Source organism: Neolamprologus brichardi, chromosome 15 (assembly GCF_056152115.1).
Source record: "Neolamprologus brichardi isolate AB-2024 chromosome 15, ASM5615211v1, whole genome shotgun sequence".
In the NCBI taxonomy this organism is placed as follows: Eukaryota; Metazoa; Chordata; class Actinopteri; order Cichliformes; family Cichlidae; genus Neolamprologus; species Neolamprologus brichardi.
Genome location: NC_142118.1, coordinates 23,850,532 through 23,868,613, shown reverse-complemented (window position 1 = coordinate 23,868,613; position 18,082 = coordinate 23,850,532). Strand labels below are relative to the sequence as shown.

At 42.6% G+C, this 18,082-nt stretch overlaps 1 protein-coding gene across 2 annotated transcripts in view; it reads right to left on the bottom strand.

The window, feature by feature from the left end:
- Nucleotides 1-18,082, bottom strand: part of pex7 (peroxisomal biogenesis factor 7) — a 60,673-nt gene that overhangs the window by 9,792 nt on the left and 32,799 nt on the right. For both annotated transcript variants that reach the window (XM_006793464.3, XM_006793463.3), the window contains exon 10: nt 14,895-14,994. In XM_006793464.3, the coding sequence (XP_006793527.1) occupies nt 14,895-14,994 (100 nt within the window). The remainder of the gene's footprint in view (nt 1-14,894; nt 14,995-18,082) is intronic.

Here is an 18,082-nt window from a genome sequence, read left to right as displayed (position 1 = left end):
TTCATAGCAGTATTAACACCGTCACTCTCCGTCAGTGATTTAATTGGAATGTTTACGTTTTCTTTTTACTCTTCTCGTTTTTTTTTTTTTTTTTTTCTCTCTTTTCCCCCTCTTGTTTTTATGCTGCTCACCCTCGTCCTTGGTTTCTTTCTTTATTTCTTTCACTGCTTCGATCACCTGCTTCCACACTCATCCACAAACAACATCATTTATTTCGACACTTACTCACCGCACGATCACGCACAGTCATGCGCTCAACGGCAGCACATTTACATCAGTCAGACAGTGCACACAGACCTACAGGATACACACACTTAAGCCAAGCATACTCATATTAGTAAATATGCAAACACATAGTCAGACTCAGGGAGCATCTCGCCACACATTTTTTCTCTCTCTCCCTCTCCTTATTTATGAACAAGTGATATATTCTCTCCACCTGTCTAAGCGACACACACAGAGTACACCCCTAGTTATGTACAGACATCTATGGGTGCACTAAGATTCGTTACATGGAATGTAAATGGAGCTGGCTCCAGAGAAAAGAGGTTAAAAATATTTAACCAACTCAAAAAACTACAGGCAGATGTTGTCCTTTTACAAGAGACCCACAGACCTCTTAGAGGTTCGAATGAACTTAAAACACCTGAGTTTCCTAATGTGTTCTCAGCTTGTTATAATTCTAGACAAAGGGGAGTAGCAATTTTAATCCATAAAAAAATTAATTTCACAGTACTCGATACAGTTATAGATCCAGAGGGCAGATTCTTAATCATTAAACTATCTATACTTGATAAAAAGCTATGTATTGTAAGTGTATATGGTCCAAATGTTGATGATCCCTCATTCTTTCACGGTTTTTTCAGTGCACTCTCTGAACACTTAGATGGCACACTTGTGCTTGGAGGTGACCTCAACCTTGGACTGAATGAAGAAATGGATAGGCTCAATACAGCAGGAACTCGGCGTAATTGGCAGTCCACAAATATAATCAAACAGTATATGAGCGACTTTGGTCTTTGCGATGCATGGCGCTCCCTTCACCCCACCAGTAAGGAATATACTTTTTTTTCACATGTTTATCACTCCTACTCTCGTCTGGATTATTTTTTGGTCAGCAGCTCACTGCTGAGTGACGTTTCAGACACTGAGATTCACCCTATAGCTGTCAGCGATCATGCTCCTGTATCTTTAACACTAATGCACAAGAATAATACTATGCCAAGTAAAAACTGGAGATTTAATACATCACTGCTTAAAGATGAAGACTTTATTAAATATTTAAAAAAAGAGTGGACTTCATATTTAGACTTTAATGACACTCCCGGAACATCAGCTTCTGTTTTATGGGAAGCAGGGAAAGCTGTGATGAGAGGTAAAATAATTTCTTTCTCATCACATAAAAAGAAAAAAGAAAACAAAAATATTCAGGAATTAGAAAAAACCATCAAATCACTAGAAGAAGCCTACGCGTCCCACCAAGATCAGGAAACATTGAACAAAATACGCAAAACAAAACTAGAATTAAATGAGATAATTGATAAAAAAACAAAATTCTTAGTACAAAGACTACGCTTACAAAATTATGAACATAGTAATAAATCCGGTCAATTTCTAGCAAACCAGCTAAAAATAAATAAAGAAAAAACAACTATATGTGCTGTTCAAGATTCATCTGGGAACACAATATATGAATCGAAACAAATAAACAACATTTTCAGGGATTTCTATAAAACGTTGTATTCACCACAAATAAACCCATCTAAAAAGGAAATTGATCAATTTTTAGACAACATAACTCTCCCAAAATTATTAGACTCTCAAGCAATGGCACTGGATTCGCCACTGACATCAGGTGAACTCCAGGAAGCCCTGATAAGTATGTCCAATAATAAGGCTCCAGGTCCAGACGGCTTTCCTGCAGAATTCTACAAAGAATTCTGGACGATTCTAGCACCAGTTTTTTACAGAACGTTGTTAGAAATCAAAGAAAAGGGCAGACTTCCATCAAATATGAATTCTGCAAACATTAATCTCCTGCTAAAACCAGGCAAAGACCCTGTATATCCCTCAAGCTATCGTCCAATATCCCTTATTAATGTAGACCTCAAAATAATCTGCAAAGCTCTCTCGAAGAGACTAGAGAAAATAACCCCCCTCTTAATTCATCCTGACCAAACTGGTTTCATAAAAGGTAGGCACTCATCAACAAATACACGTAGATTACTTAATTTGATAGATTACTCATACAGTAAAAACCTTGAAACTACAATATTTTCCTTAGATGCAGAAAAAGCGTTTGACAGAGTTAACTGGAAATTTCTATTTGCGACTTTACACAAATTTGGTTTTGGATCTTCTTTCATCAACTGGTTAAAAATATTATATAATTCCCCAACAGCTTGTGTCAGAACAAATGACCAGACATGCTCCAGCTTATGTCTCCTGAGGGGCACCAGGCAGGGATGCCCACTCTCCCCTTCACTGTTTGCAATTTTTATCGAACCACTAGCAGCAGCAATTAGACAGAATTCAGCAATTAAGGGCATAAAATGCAAGAACGTGGAACATAAAATCAGCCTTTATGCTGATGATGTGTTACTCTTTCTCCAAAATTCACAAACCAATATCTCTGGTGTGATTGAACTGATAAACTCTTTTGCAAGAATATCAGATTACTCAATTAACTGGTCAAAATCTACAGTCCTTCCTATTAATTGCTGCTTCCATAATTCCTCTTCTACTCCACTGCAATCGGGAAATATAAAATATTTAGGTATTAATATTTCTCCCAAGCTTGCAGATCTAACTAAATTAAACCATACCCCACTTTTAAAGAAAGTAGAAGGTGATCTGGCTAGATGGAAATGTCTACCCATATCACTCATGGGAAGGGTTGCTGCTATAAAAATGATGGTATTACCAAAAATAAATTATTTATTCTCAATGATCCCAACTAAACCGCCACAAGATTGGTTCAGATCTCTAGATTCATATATGTCCAAATTCCTTTGGAAAAATAAGCCCCCACGTATAAGCTTAAAAACACTACAAAAGACCAAGGATAAAGGAGGATTAGAACTACCTAACTTTCAGCACTACTTCTTAGCCAACAGGCTTCAGTTTATCTCAGGATGGCTAAAACATACCCTCTTAGATGAACCTTGGCTAGATGCAGAACAAGCACTTTGCAATAATCTAGAGATTTCAGATCTACCATTTATCAGCTCAAACATCCAACGACATGAATGCTTCAAAAGCATCAACATCAGCTCTTCTCTGACAGCATGGTGGGAGTTTCTGAAATTGACAGAGTCTTCATTAATCCCATGCAAACGTACACCTATCTGGAACAACCCTGACATATTACAAAACAATAATATGATAAACTTTTCAGATTGGAATGGTAAAGGAATCAAATATGTAGAACATATACTAGAAGGAACAGAATTTATTTCATTTGACAGACTAGTTACACAATACGGGATCAACAAGAAAAGATTTTTAGAATATCAACAAATTAAATCCATAATAAAAAAGAAATTTAAACTGGGTCAAGTTGAACTACAAACACCACCAAGTGTGGTTCAATTTCTTACTCTTAAAACCCCCAAATTACTATCCAAAATATACAGAATGCTTTCTAAAACAGATGAATCAATATCACTTCCTATTGCAAAATGGGAAGCGGATTTATCAGTTAACTTAGACCAAAACTTCTGGTCTCAGATTTGCTTAAAAACCTTTCATCTAATCAGAAATCCCAGTCTTCAATTAATTCAATACAAAATACTACATAGAGTGCACTATACAGGTCATCGGATGTTCAAGATGGGCTTTGCATCTACCAACAACTGCTCACACTGCCAAACCAATTCACCGGACAATTATATCCACGCTCTTTGGTTCTGTCCACCAGTTCAGAAGTTTTGGCGTGAGATATGTGAAGACTTATCAAAGTGTCTGAAATGTAACATTCCAACTTCCCCCTTGGTGTGTTTGTTGGGCAGCTTAGATAATGTCACTTCAGAAAAGAATATAGCCCATATGGTTTTCACTGCCCTATGCATAGCCAAGAAAACAGTCCTCATGAACTGGAAAAATAAAAACAATCTTAATTCTAACCAATATAGAAATTATCTATTAGATTACATCAGTCTTGATACAGCCTCTGCCACCACATCAGATCAATCGCTCTGGGCTCCTGTGATCAGCTCCATCACCTAGTGGGGGTGGGGGGTCATATTTTGGTCTCGCCTTCACTGTTGTGATTGGTGTGGGGGTAGGGTCAGGCTTAGGGCGTCAGGGGGTTCCCCGGGAGCATCTTCCTTGGGGGGCTCAACCCGGGGTAGCGGCCATGGCCAATTGGGGGCTCTGTTGGCTCTTAGGTGGCGGTTTCCTCGTGGCTACGTGCAGCGGGGCTAGGGGAGGGTCTGTGCTGACGGACGGGGGTTACTGACCTGGTAGCCTGGCTGCCCCTGGGTGGGTCCGGGACGGGCGTGAGGTTCTGGGGGCGCTCCGGCTCTGGCCCGGGGCCCTGGCCGGGCCTCGGGGGCCTGGGTCCTGGTTGGTGTGTTGCCGGGGTTGTGGGCGGGTGGGTGTATGGGGGCCCGGCCCTGGCGCGGGGTGCCACCGGTGCATCGAGCCACCTGGGGGGCTCTTCAACTGGTGGGGGGGTGGGGGGGGGGGGGGGGGGGTTGTCACATCTTGCAGGAGCTTTCCTCTCTCAGGAACTCTCTCTGCAAGAGGGGGAGATACAGGTGAGGTGGAGGAAGATCTCAGCCTGGGCGTCTATTGTCTTATGTAGTCTGGAAGATCAGTGGATGATGGGGTGGGCGCAGTTTTCTCTGTGGTGGGGTTGGGTGGACTGCCCCGGGCTCTGTGGGGCCGGGCGGCACCGCTGCACTGGGCCCCGGTTCGGATGGGCCTGGGCCCCCCTTCCCTGGCGGACCGCGGGGTATGGGGGTGCCTACTGGGGTCAGCGGGGGAGCTGGCCCCAGGGAGGGGTCACTTGCCCCTCCCTTCCTTCCCTCCCCATCTCCAGCTGCCTCCCTCTTCCCGCTCCACCACAACCACACACACATGCAGGGCCTTGGAGTAGGGGTGTGTCACCAGGGTGCAGAGGAGGTAACCCCCCCCCCCTCTGTCCCCTTCTGGCTGCCTCTGCCTCAATTTTATCCCACAACTTAGACATTCACATTACTCACACTCTCATTACACATACATATAGGATCTTGGGGGTGGGCACGTTACACGGAATCCCAATTACCATCAGGGTGTACACTTCACCCCTGGCGTTGTTGCCCACCTCTCAATTTTAAATACACGTAGACATTGAGGGCTAGCAGGAGGGACTATGCGCTTACCTGCTGCTCTCTGGCAGGTAGCTCCATGCCCTCCTGGGTTTTAAAGGCACCTTAGAACACACATACATCAACACTACAATGAGCGGGTGGAGGGAGGTTAGGAGTCTTCTCTCACCCTCGTTCTCTGCGGCCTGCTGGAGCAGGGGGGCTAGGAGGAGGAGTTGGCCGTCCGACTGGGGTCCGGAATGTGGGGCCTCCCTGCTGCTGCGGAGTCGGGGCGGTCTGCTTCTCCCCACTGCAGGGAAAAGGGTAACACAACCTGGGTCTGGGTGCAGTTCCCCCCTCCAGGGGCAAGGGTACCTAGACCCGGTTCGTAGAGTACGCTTAGGGAGTGTGATTGTGTGTATGTCTCTTTATGTCTGTCTCCACGTTAGTTGAGTGTGGAGTAAGTGCATATGAGAGCATGAGGGTGGGAATGGATGTTTGTATCTGTGTGTGCCTGTATGTCTGTGTATATATGTCAGGTTGAGTATCAGACGCCATCTCTCTGAGGACATCTCAGGCCCTCCAAGGTTTAGAGGCCTATCTCCCCCCACCACTTCCCCTGCCGGGGGCGGACTCCCTCAGGCATCGGTGCGTTGGTGGTTCTTTGTGTCCGGGGGTGGGCGTCCAGGTGCACACCGGCTCACTCCTTGGCGGCTGCTTATCGGGGCCTGGAGCCTGGGGCTCGCTTGGGCCTCTTCGGAGGTGGGGTGCCCCCGGCCTATCGGCCTGGGGCTCGGTCACTCAGGCACAGCTGGCTGCCGGCGGGGCTCACGGGCACGTCACTGCAACCCCCCCTGGCTTCTGCTCCGTGGCTGCTGGGTGACCCCTCATCTGGGACTCTCCTCAGCTCTTTCTGGGACAGTGGCACGGCTGCCCCTCTGTTGGTCTTCCTTGGTCTCTTGTGTTCTGGGGGCCTCTGGATGTCTGGTGTTTTGATTTCCTCCATACCTGCTTCATGTCTGTCGGTGGCGCTGTCACTTGGTGTTCGCTCGCTCTGTGGTATAGTATCGCTTCCTGTTCCTGCTCAAACACAGTGGTGTTTCTGAGTAGCTTATTTGCTTAGCAGTTTAATTAACAACTTTTAAATACATTCTTTTTTTCACAGTATAATCTTCACGTGCTTCATCCGAAGCACACCTTCTGTGTACTCACTACCTAATTTATAGCCAAAGTATTCACTCACTGTCTCTGTACTGTTTCGCTAGCTTAGCTCGTAGCCGACCCGTTAGCACCATGGCTACTTCACCTGTCCCTTCTGCACTTTCTTGCTCATTGTGTCAGATGTTTAGTTACTCCTCGGCCTCCTTTAGCAGTAATGATATCTGTAACAAATGTAGCATATTTGCAGCTCTGGAGGCCAGGATTACTGATCTGGAGACTCGGCTTTGCACCCTTCTCTCACCCTTAGCTAGCCAGGCCCCTGTAGCTGGTGCAGCCGAAGATAGCGTAGGCCCCGCTAGCTGTTCCCCGGCAAATCCCAAGCAGCTGCGGAAAGAAGGCGGCTGGGTAACGGTGAGGAGGAAGCATAGTCCTAAACAGAAGCCCCAGGTACACCACCAACCCGTTCATGTGTCTAACCGTTTTTCCCCACTCGGTGACACACCCGCTGGGGGTCAAACTCTGGTAATTGGTGATTCTGTTCTCAGACATGTGAAGCTAGAGACACCGGCAACCATAGTCAATTGTCTTCCAGGGGCCAGAGCAGGCGACATTGAAGGAAATTTAAAACTGCTGGCTAAGGGTAAACGTAAATTCAGTAAAATCATAATTCACGTCGGCAGTAATGACACCCGGTTACGCCAATCGGAGGTCACTAAAATCAATATTGAATCGGTGTGTAACTTTGCCAAAACAATGTCGGACTCTGTAGTTTTCTCTGGTCCCCTCCCCAATCAGACCAGGAGTGACATGTTTAGCCGCATGTTCTCCTTAAATTGCTGGCTGTCTGAGTGGTGTCCCAGAAATGATGTGGGCTTCATAGATAATTGGCAAACCTTCTGGAGGAAACCTGGTCTTGTTAGGAGAGATGGCATCCATCCCACTTTGGATGGAGCAGCTCTCATTTCTAGAAATATCGACAAATTTATTAAACCCCTCAAAACATGACTATCCAGAGTTGGGACCAGGAAGCAGAGTTGCAGTCTTACACGCCTCTCTGCAGCTTCTCTCCTCCTGCTACCCCCCCAAAAACCCATCTCCATAGAGACTGTGTCTGCTTCCAAAAAGACAAAAAACAAACTAAAAACCAGCAACAAACAACTTAAACATTTACAAAGAAAGAACAATACAGTATCCACATCTGAACCAAAGAGTAAAACAGTGAAATGTGGATTATTAAATATTAGGTCTCTCTCCTCCAAGTCTCTGTTAGTACATGACTTAATAATTGATCAACAAATTGATTTACTCTGCCTTACAGAAACCTGGTTGCAGCAGGATGATTATGTTAGTTTAAATGAATCAACACCCCCGAGTCATTCTAACTACCAGAAATCTCGAAGCACAGGTCGAGGGGGCGGTTTGGCAGCAATTTTTCACACCAGTCTATTAATTAATGAAAGACCAAGACAGACTTTTAATTCATTTGAAAGCCTGATGCTTAACATTGTCCACTACAGCTGTGAAACTCAGAAACCAGTCTTACTTGTTATCATCTATCGTCCACCTGGGCCTTACACAGAGTTTCTGTCTGATTTCTCAGACTTTATATCTAATTTAGTTCTGAGCTCAGATAAAATAATTATTGTGGGTGATTTTAACATCCATGTTGATGCTAAAAATGACAGCCTCAACATGGCATTTAATCTGTTGTTAGACTCAATTGGTTTCTCTCAAAATGTAACAGAACCCACCCACCACTTTAATCACACTCTAGATCTTGTTTTAACATATGGCATAGAAACTGAACATTTAACAGTGTTTCCTGAAAACCCTCTCCTGTCTGATCATTTCTTGATAACATTTACATTTACAATAATTGATTACGCAGCAGTGGAGAGTGGACTTTATCAAAGTAGATGTATTTCTGAAAGCGCTGTAACTAAGTTTAAGAATATAATCCAGCCACTGTTATCATCGTCAATGCCCTGTACCAACACAGAGCAGAGCAGCTATCTGAACGCTACCCCAACAGAGGTCGATTATCTTGTTAATAATTTCACCTCCTCACTACGTACGACTCTGGATACTGTAGCTCCGGTGAAAACTAAGGTCTCTAATCAGAAGTACCTGACCCCGTGGTATAATTCTCAAACACGTACCCTAAAGCAGATGACTCGTAATCTGGAGAGGAAATGGCGTGTCACAAATTTAGAGGATCATCATTTAGCCTGGAGAAATAGTTTGTTGCTTTATAAGAAAGCCCTCCGCAAAGCCAGAACAGCTTACTACTCATCACTGATTGAAGAAAATAAGAACAACCCCAGGTTTCTCTTCAGCACTGTAGCCAGGCTGACAAAAAGTCAGAGCTCTTTTGAGCCAACCATCCCTTTAACGTTAACTAGTGATGACTTCATGAACTTCTTCACAAATAAAATTTTTATCATTAGAGAAAAAATTACCAATAATCATCCCACAGATGTAATATTATCTACAGCTACTCTTAGTTCCATTGATGTTAAGTTAGACTCTTTTTCTCCAATCGATCTTTCTGAGTTAACTTCAATAATTACTTCCTCCAAACCATCAACGTGTCTTTTAGACCCCATTCCTACAAAACTGCTCAAAGAAGTCCTGTCATTGATTAATTCTTCGATCTTATATATGATCAACCTATCTCTAATAATCGGCTATGTACCACAGGCCTTCAAGGTGGCTGCAGTTAAACCTTTACTCAAAAAGCCATCTCTAGACCCAGCAGTCTTAGCTAATTATAGGCCAATCTCCAACCTTCCTTTCATATCAAAAATCCTTGAAAGAGTAGTTGTCAAACAGCTAACAGATCATCTGCAGAGGAATGGTTTATTTGAAGAGTTTCAGTCAGGTTTCAGAGTTCATCACAGCACAGAAACAGCTTTAGTGAAGGTTACAAATGATCTTCTTATGGCCTCTGACAGTGGACTCATCTCTGTGCTTGTCCTTCTTGACCTTAGTGCAGCATTCGATACTGTTGACCATAATATCCTGTTAGAGCGATTAGAACATGCTGTAGGTATTACAGGTATTGCACTGCAGTGGTTTGTATCATATCTATCTAATAGACTCCAATTTGTGCATGTAAATTGAGAGTCCTCTTCACACACTGAGGTTAATTATGGAGTTCCACAGGGTTCAGTGCTAGGACCAATTCTGTTTACATTATACATGCTTCCCCTAGGCAGCATCATTAGAAGACATAGCATACATTTTCACTGCTATGCAGATGACACCCAGCTCTATCTGTCCATAAAGCCAGATAACACACACCAATTAGTTAAACTGCAGGAATGTCTTAAAGACATAAAGACTTGGATGGCCACTAACTTTCTGCTTCTTAACTCAGATAAAACTGAGGTCATTGTACTCGGCGCTGAAAAGCTTAGAAATATGGTATCTAACCAGATTCTTACTCTGGATGGCATTACCTTGGCCTCCAGTAACACTGTGAGGAACCTTGGAGTCATTTCTGACCAGGATATGTCCTTCAACGCACATATTAAACAAATATGTAAGACTGCGTTCTTCCATTTGCGCAACATCTCTAAAATTAGAAATATCCTGTCTCAGAGTGATGCTGAAAAACTAGTTCATGCATTTATTACTTCCAGGCTGGACTACTGCAATTCATTATTATCAGGATGTCCAAAAAACTCATTGAAAAGCCTTCAGTTAATCCAAAATGCTGCAGCAAGAGTACTGACAGGGACTAGAAAGAGAGAGCATATTTCTCCTGTTTTGGCTTCCCTTCATTGGCTTCCTGTTAAATCCAGAATTGAATTCAAAATCCTGCTCCTCACATACAAGGTCTTAAATAATCAGGCCCCATCTTATCTTAATGACCTTGTAGTACCATATCACCCTATTAGAGCACTTCGCTCCCACTCTGCAGGCCTACTTGTTGTTCCTAGAGTATTTAAAAGTAGAATGGGAGGGAGAGCCTTCAGTTTTCAGGCCCCTCTTCTGTGGAACCAGCTTCCAGTTTGGATTCGGGAGACAGACACTATCTCTACTTTTAAGATTAGGCTTAAAACTTTCCTTTTTGCTAAAGCATATAGTTAGGGCTGGACCAGGTGACCCTGAATCCTCCCTTAGTTATGCTGCAATAGATGTAGGCTGCCGGGGAATTCCCATGATGCATTGAGTTTTTCCTTTCCAGTCACCTTTCTCACTCACTATGTGTTAATAGACCTCTCTGTATTGAATCATATCTGTTATTAATCTCTGTCTCTCTTCCACAGCATGTCTTTTATCCTGTCTTCCTTCTCTCACCCCAACCGGTCGCAGCAGATGGCCGCCCCTCCCTGAGCCTGGTTCTGCCGGAGGTTTCTTCCTGTTAAAAGGGAGTTTTTCCTTCCCACTGTCGCCAAAGTGCTTGCTCATAGGGGGTCATATGATTGTTGGGCTTTTCTCTGTATCTATGAAGCGCCTTGAGGCGACATTTGTTGTGATTTGGCGCTATATAAATAAAATTGAATTGAATTGAATTGAACCTGCTTCATGCCCTGGAGGACGGGGCAGTGGCCCCCCACACCCTCTAGCAGATCATTACATGAAGGAACCTTTTAAGAAAACAAGCGCGTCCATGCTCACAGGTGTACACACGGGTGATCACACACACAAACTACACCCTTTTTGGCTCCTACCTCAAAGCACACTGTGCTGTCGATCTTACGTGCTGCACAATAATGTTTAATATTTAGTATTTACTGTCATATTCCCATATATCATTGTGATGTTGTTTATTCTATTACTCTCGTTTTCTTCTGCTTGTTTTCTTTTTTCTTTCTCAACAGGTGATCCAAGTGATCGATATATGTATTTTTTTTTTTTTTTTTCTGCTTATTCTGTTGGTTTTTGTTTTATGCCCTTCTCCCCCGTCCCTCTTCTCAACTGTTTTTCTTTCCCTCTTTCTTTCTCCCTTTTCTTTCCCCCAGTCAAGTCTGTCCCGTATTCAGCAAGTGAAAATAAAATAAAGAATAAAAGGTGAATCAAATGGACCATTACGGCAAAGCTGGGATGGTCAATTTGGGAAAGAAAATCCGTTGGGCATCTTTCTTCGCCTTTAGACAATAATTCTGATGGCAAAAGAGCCAAACGGGACAGGTTTTAAAAGAGTACAACAACGAGACAAGCCAGGCGAACATAAGCCTCCGATGATGATTTTAGTACGTAAACAGAAGCTACTTCAACGAAGCTCAGCTCTTTGTGGAATATTACAGAAGACTGTTCGAGGTCGAAAGAACAAAGGCGACAAAGGAGGGGATGCCAGCAGCTGGTGAGAATCACTGGAGCGCTCAGTCTGTATGAGCGGAAGAGCTAAAGGTGGATGGAAGTCACTGCAGGTACATGGAGGAAAACCAGGATTTTACACAGGTGGTTAAAAGAGAAGTTTTTCTGTGTGACGGTGTTGTGCAGCTCCTGCAGACTTACAAGGTGAAGCTGTTATTGTATTCTTTTACCTCCATTTAAGTTACTCAGCGTCATTACTATTGCTGATGTCAGCATTTTTTTTGAATACTTTCACACTTTAAAATACAAAGTGAATAAAAAAATTCGTATTCTTTTTCTGTCTTATTTTCTAATGCTAGCTAGCTCTGCTAAAATTAGCCACAGTAAGCTAGCTAATGTTTCACTGGCAGTTAAAATATGACTTGATTACTGACTAGTGATTTCAAATGTCCTTTAAATGCATGTGCAATATCTGTCTCAGCAGTGTTTAACCTCGTCTATTAGACGATTTTCTGACTTTTTAGAGTCTAATCTTTCTACTTAATCGATTATTTGCCAGAAACATCCTCTGAAAGCAGGACAGATGAATGTCGATTCTTGTTCTTCATTCAAATTATTTAGAAATGCTTCTAAACTATCCCTGAAAAGAGTTTTTGTTTTTTTCCCTGAGTATCTGATGTGATTCGAGCAGAGAGACGTCCCAAGGAGGGAAACTCGACCCGAGAGGAAGACGGAAAATAAAAGCGGCGATCTGATCCATGACGTCAGTGCAAGTGTCCTCCACACTGTCACTGAGTGTGGCTCGCATTTTCACAGCCTGCTTCTCCACAATGACACGACTGATAACAGCACGGCTAACAATACAACTCATTACTGTTGGTGCTTCCACCCACACACACACACTCTGCAGCTCATTACTGCACCTCTCTCTCACACACACATGCACACATCTCGCTGACTGTCACAGTGAACTCTGGCGTTCGGGACAGCCTGCCCTCTGTGATTGGTTGCTGTGGGTAACTGACTGTTTACCATCACGTTGTGGGGTCACGCCGTGGATCGTGAGGCCGTTATCACGTACGCACTTCCACCTCGTCACCGTTTGTATCCTGCTCAATCTGATTTTCCACTTGAGCTATTTCTGGCTTCAATTGAAAACTCTGACGATGGCGCACGCCGACAAAATGAATTTGTATGCTCTCAAGGCGGAGAGGTGAATTATTTCCATCCTTCACAAACCTCCACAAAACAAACAAACAAACAAAAAAAAAAAACGTGGGTCTGTTTCTGAGTTTCGTACTTTCTTGTAGTGTAGTGGTTATAACACATCTGCCTCAGGGCTCACAAGCCAGTCTGCTCCTGTCCTGGAAAAATCTGTGCTAAATCAAACATGTGGATCCATTTGCTGTGGTAACCCTGGGGGAAATAGGTAAGAGTGCGACAGAAATCCCTTCTCCGCTCACTTTTACAGATATGTACATATGATGGAGAATCAGAAGGGATCCGATTTTTGGAGCTGAAATTTTTCAGGTTTTTGTTGGTAGTCTTCTTGATTGGTCATGGTTGTGCAGGCAAAGAATAAACTCCAATCAAATCGGCTAAAACTATTTAACTTTTTATCTTCCTTGTTAAAAACAGTGGCTAAAGAAGGATTCCTGACCTAAAGTTATCATGCTAGTTTTCAACTGCTTCTTCTCTGCTTCAATCTGCAGCAGCTGTTCCAAGTCGTGACCTGAAGTTAAGTCAATCTAGAGTCAAAATAGCTTCATGAAAAATTGTGTTTTATTAAAAAACTCAAAGACAAATGCTGCACTTCCATGAAATATCCACCATAAGACACAGGAAGGAACCAACAGCTGCCTAAATGAAGTGAATCTGATGGCCACCCGGAGGGTAAGGAATCAATCTCAGGACTTCTGGTGCGGTTCGTTAAAAGCTCAGCTGGGATTTCTGCATCATTTAAAGTTAACGGGCTGAATCCTGTAAAGCAGAGCTTGCTTGGTTAAGGTGCATCGCTGCATCAAATAGTAGACGGGAAACTGGCTGAAGGCGTTTTTAAGGGTTATGGTGAACTTTGGCTAACTAAGCTAAACTTTTTTCTTTTCTTTTTTTTTTTTAGAAGACTTTCAACATGGCGTACAGATGTAGGAGTGATAACCTCAGGTCACACTTTCCTAAAGCAGCTGCAGCTGATTTCATCACTAATTTCCAAGCTGATGAGAATCCCAATATAGCTTTAGTCAGGATACCCCACGCACTCATCCGGCAGCATTACGCTGGAGTCTGCTGGATGTCACATGTTTCCTTCAGTTTGAGAGCCACGCGGTGCAGCTCCTGTCAAAATTAGTCCAAAAACAGGACTGGACACCAGTGGCCTTTTCAATTCACTGCTTTCTTACCCCGACACATCAGAGCACCCCACACGGTGACGGGCGACTGGGACTGAGCGTTACGGTGTGTGGGTAAAACTTAGCCTTGTGCGGACAGATTGATTTATGGCCCCAATTCAAAATTACTAGAAACACGGAGTGGGCACAATGAGGTGAGAACAGAAGAAGGAATATGCCTGAATATGGAAGTCAGCAGGAATACCTGAATAAGGAATGATCCAGATCTTTTAAATGGTACATTTCCATGTATTAAAAATACCAAATTCAGAGAATAATGGAAATCAAAAACTTGATTAATAAAATGTTAGTAAATTTCACTCTTTGCCGTTTTAATCAAGTTAAATCCAGTGAATTCATTTTTCCAGAGTCACAGTTTCATGGCAGAAGTCTAAAGGCCAACCTGACTCGGTTTTACGCTCCGTGCATCTAATTACTCTCAGCAAGCGTCGCTGGTAATGTATAAACCCGAGTGAGCGTCACAATGCTAAACTAAGTTCTGGGGACACAGATCGTCCCCAGAACCTCTGCTAAAAGACTTTTTGGAGTACTGTTATGTTTATATGGTGGTGAGAAGGCTGAGGTACACTCAGGAAGGTTATATTATTCATTTGGTTTGTCTTTAGCTGAGTCTGTGAGCGTGTTTTGGTCTGAGAACTAAAACCTGTTCAGCAGATGCTGAACACCCACATACACCCATACACACAAAACATTGGTTCTTTCATCCTTTGAGTGTTACCTCAGTAAGTCAGCTGGCTCATTACAAACAGCACAGGTGGGCGTTTGTTACCTGGTTGGGGATGTGCAGGTTGAAGTCTAATCCACAGACAAACTCTGAATGATGCTCTACGGTATCCAGGAGAGGCTGTTGTCGGCTATAATCCCAAAACCTACAAACACACACACACACACACACACACACACACACACACAAATATTTGATCATTTTCAAGCTGCAGCATGTCAAAGACAAATGAAGAGCTCAGTGTTTTTCCATTCAATGCAATGACAAACTGCTGAGGAGGAGGAGGAGGAGGAGGAGAGGGACAAAGAGAAAAAGATGTCAGAAGTTTAGGTAACAGAGTGGGACCAAAACGACGACCCCAAGTGTTCTCTGTGCTGTTTATAGCTAAAGATATGGTGCATCATTATTTCATCATCATTCATTAATTCATTCATTCATGTTTCTGCCATAGACTACACACCTATGCTTATTATTCAGGTGCGACTAGAGAGGCTTTGCATGATTCACAGTTCAAAATAATTCTTATTTATGAGGCCTCCCTCCCTTCCATGACATCCATAACAAAACAAAACAGTAAGGTGCATATTGCATAAAAAAGGTGCTTAATGAACACAGGGGATCCTCTCACAGTCGCAGTTTAAGCTTTTTTGCAATGCCAGGTCTCAGACCAAGAAGCATCCCGACAGTATGCGCTGTGGAGACAGAATGCCAGAAACCAACTCAAAGTTCACTTCATCATTATTGTGCACTGATTCTAAAATCCTATTATACTACGAGCAAAAGAAAAGGAAGAACCAGAGTCAATGCTTTAAAGGCTTAAAGAGGAGGAGATGTGAGTGAGAGAGCAATCTCCAAAATGAGGTTATGGAAAATAAAGACGTGACAGAGCGAGCGAGGTAAGTGCAAATAAAACACAGTATCCAGACCCCGGCACGGCGGCCAATCACTCTAATTGAAAGACTACTTCTCTTTCTGGTTGTAACTGTGTGTGTGTGTGTGTGTGTGTTTAAGCCCTGACGCAGCAAACACTCCCTCCAGACTCATCCACTTTGCAAATGTAATTAATTCATTTTCAGAGGGAACACTGCAGCTCTCACTGGGCTCCATTAGGCCCATATTAATACTGAGGCCACACACACACACATACACGCACACACACGCGCACACACACACACACACACGTGAACTCACGTACGCACACACACTGAGTGATAGGTGTCTGGGGACAGTCGAGCATTTAGTGATATTATGTGCTGAGTGTGTTGGTGTAAATCACTGTTCATGCTCAATTTCTTGCACTTGTACATGTTTCTGTGTGTGTGTGTGTGTGTGTGTGTGTGTTTGCTCTCATACACACTAATTTACTTAATGAGCTTAACGAGAGTTTTTTTGATAATTCAAACTCATGAAGATAAAAACTCTTCTGAGGACCTGAAATAGACAACACAACAGCACTTTCAAAACAAGCTTTTAAATTTACAACACTTGTGATGAGTCAAGAGATTTTTTTATTTTTTATTTTTGGCCTTTTTCAGCTTTATTAGATAGATCAGTGAAGAAAAGACAGAAAAGCAGGGGATGAGAGAGAAGGGGAAAGACATGCGGCAAAGGGCAGCGGGTCGTACTTGAACCTGGGCTGGCCGTTCTGCCATATGGCATGCGGGCGCCCGCTCAACACGCTGAGCTAAACCGGCACCCAAGATTTTGAGATCTTGATTATTTCGTACAGAAAGTAAAAACAATTTGTACAAATATATCAGTGAACCGGGCCCAGTGCCTTTATATTTCAAATAAAGAATCCATGATCTCTTCCAGAGACTCCTGCATGAAGCAGAGGAGGACTGCTGCTGCTTCAACCTATTAACCTTGTTTCCAAAGAAAAACCAACATCCCAACATTCATCCATCATCAGGACCCTGAAAACAGAAACATCTGGACACTGGTGCTGAGCCAGTTGTCCTTTGAAAACATTGTCTGACCTCTTGGAAAATTGAGACTTTCTGAAATAAAATGTCTCAGTTTAATGAGATTTTTCTTATTATTATCTAATGATTTAATGCTCAAATATTGGGATAAAAACAAAATCAGCTTGATTTCTACATTTTCCACAGTATCGATATCTAAAAGCATGAGCCACTGCAGTCAGCTCATAGCTGCTAGATAATTATTCTGCCTCTTAATGCACTGAATGGGACCTCTGTGACAGAACTGTCCTGTGAAGCACTGTGGGGGAATAAATCTGTTTGAGCACAGAAAGCTCAAGCTTCACTGCGGTTATGAAAAATGAATGAAAACATACAGATATTAGTTAACTGATGTTTCATTCACTTTATCACAAACTATTAATATAACTGTTTATCCTTCATTTTTGAATGGTAAACAGCATAAAAACACAATGTTGCATGAATGAACATCAGAGACAACTTTGCTCTTCTCTGTCTTGGGGAAGTTGAACACTGCCCAGAGTTACCTCTGTCAAGGAGGAGTCACACATTTGTGTTGCTTTGATGTAGGGTTGCCAACTCCCTGAAAAATAAATAAGGGACACCTCGTGGCTAGGGCCGGGCGACCCAATTGTCTTCACCCTTCCCTGTGTGGTGAATTTTTTTTAGCTCTTTTTTTGTGTGAGAAATTTTTTTTTTAACCATTTGACTTGAAGTTGTTTTAAGTAGATGCATATTCTTTGTGATATGAACACATGGGAAACAAATGACCATTTATCCATTTATTTTTAACGCAAAATGGCAACATTAACACAATAAAATAGGTCTCTTTCCTAAACGAAAGACTGGTACATTTCACTTTTTGTGCAAAATGACAAAATTAAAATTATATAAATTAATAGAAAACAATAGAAAGAAAAACATTCTTGTAACAGTGCACATTTAGTGCAATTAGAAAAGTGCAAAAAAGTCTGTGGAACACCTGTAAACACAACATTTGTGCCTCAAAGGCCTTGACTGTAGCTGAAAGTTGAAGTAAAAAAAACCCAACTCATGAACTCAAAAGCTCAATGCTACATTATGTGGAAACAGACTACTTTTTCCATTTGTATTTTTTTTGAGCTCTTGCTGCAGTTAGGAGTTGTTTGTCTTTCAGTACTGCAGAGTAAAACTCTGAGCAAGACATATCATAATTTAGACTGACAATGAGCTCACTTTTAATTAATTCAGTAGAACATTTGTTCCGCACATCAGTCCACTTATTCTTCATAAGAGAGAAAATCCTCTCCT